At 36.1% G+C, this 696-nt stretch overlaps 1 protein-coding gene across 1 annotated transcript in view; it reads right to left on the minus strand.

The window, feature by feature from the left end:
* The window catches only part of LOC106883257 (uncharacterized), a 27597-nt gene that overhangs the window by 441 nt on the left and 26460 nt on the right, over positions 1-696 (minus strand). The window contains exon 6 of the mRNA XM_052973077.1: positions 446-673. Coding sequence (XP_052829037.1) covers positions 446-673 — 228 coding nt within the window. The remainder of the gene's footprint in view (positions 1-445; positions 674-696) is intronic.

Here is a 696-nt window from a genome sequence, read left to right on the forward strand (position 1 = left end):
TGCAAGGGACAAGGCAACCTCACTCATGATGCTGCTACAATAAAACAGACCCAATCCACCATGAAAAATGGTTGGTGATTGAAGAGAGACAATGCAGACACAAGAGGAGTCTTTAGTGTTGGAGAGGACATGACAACCTCTCTAGTGATAGTGCCATGAGAGAGAAAACACACCAATACAGACAGTAAAACACAGAAATGTGTTTTAATATAGTCTTATTTATCAGTCATATAACTGTTGTTAGGCCTTGAGGCTTTTTTCCTTCTATTTATATATAAAAGTGTCCTGTTCATCGGCATCTTCTGCTTGCTTCCAATGAAAACTTGGAATAACAAATATTAAACAGGATGCTGTCATTTGCTTTATGATTCTCAGACAACATGCATAAGGTTCTCTTCAATTATTAACCGTTTCAATAAATCAATGTCATATGATTGATACTTACTAAATGAGAAGAATTTTTACCCCAGGGAGGTAATGTCAGATGAAATACATTCTTACAGCTGAGGTTATATCCTTTAGTGATGGCTATTTTACATGTAGAAATACCTTGAGGATATTTCTGGCTACATTCAACTTGCATCTGAGGACCAGCGGCATTGAGAATAAATTTGGAGATAGAACCATCATTAAGCTGGAGATATTTATTGGTGCTGTTAACGATGACATCAACCTACAAAAGTAATTTATGGTAAA

This window comes from Octopus bimaculoides, chromosome 1 (genome assembly GCF_001194135.2).
Source record: "Octopus bimaculoides isolate UCB-OBI-ISO-001 chromosome 1, ASM119413v2, whole genome shotgun sequence".
NCBI lineage: Eukaryota > Metazoa > Mollusca > Cephalopoda > Octopoda > Octopodidae > Octopus > Octopus bimaculoides.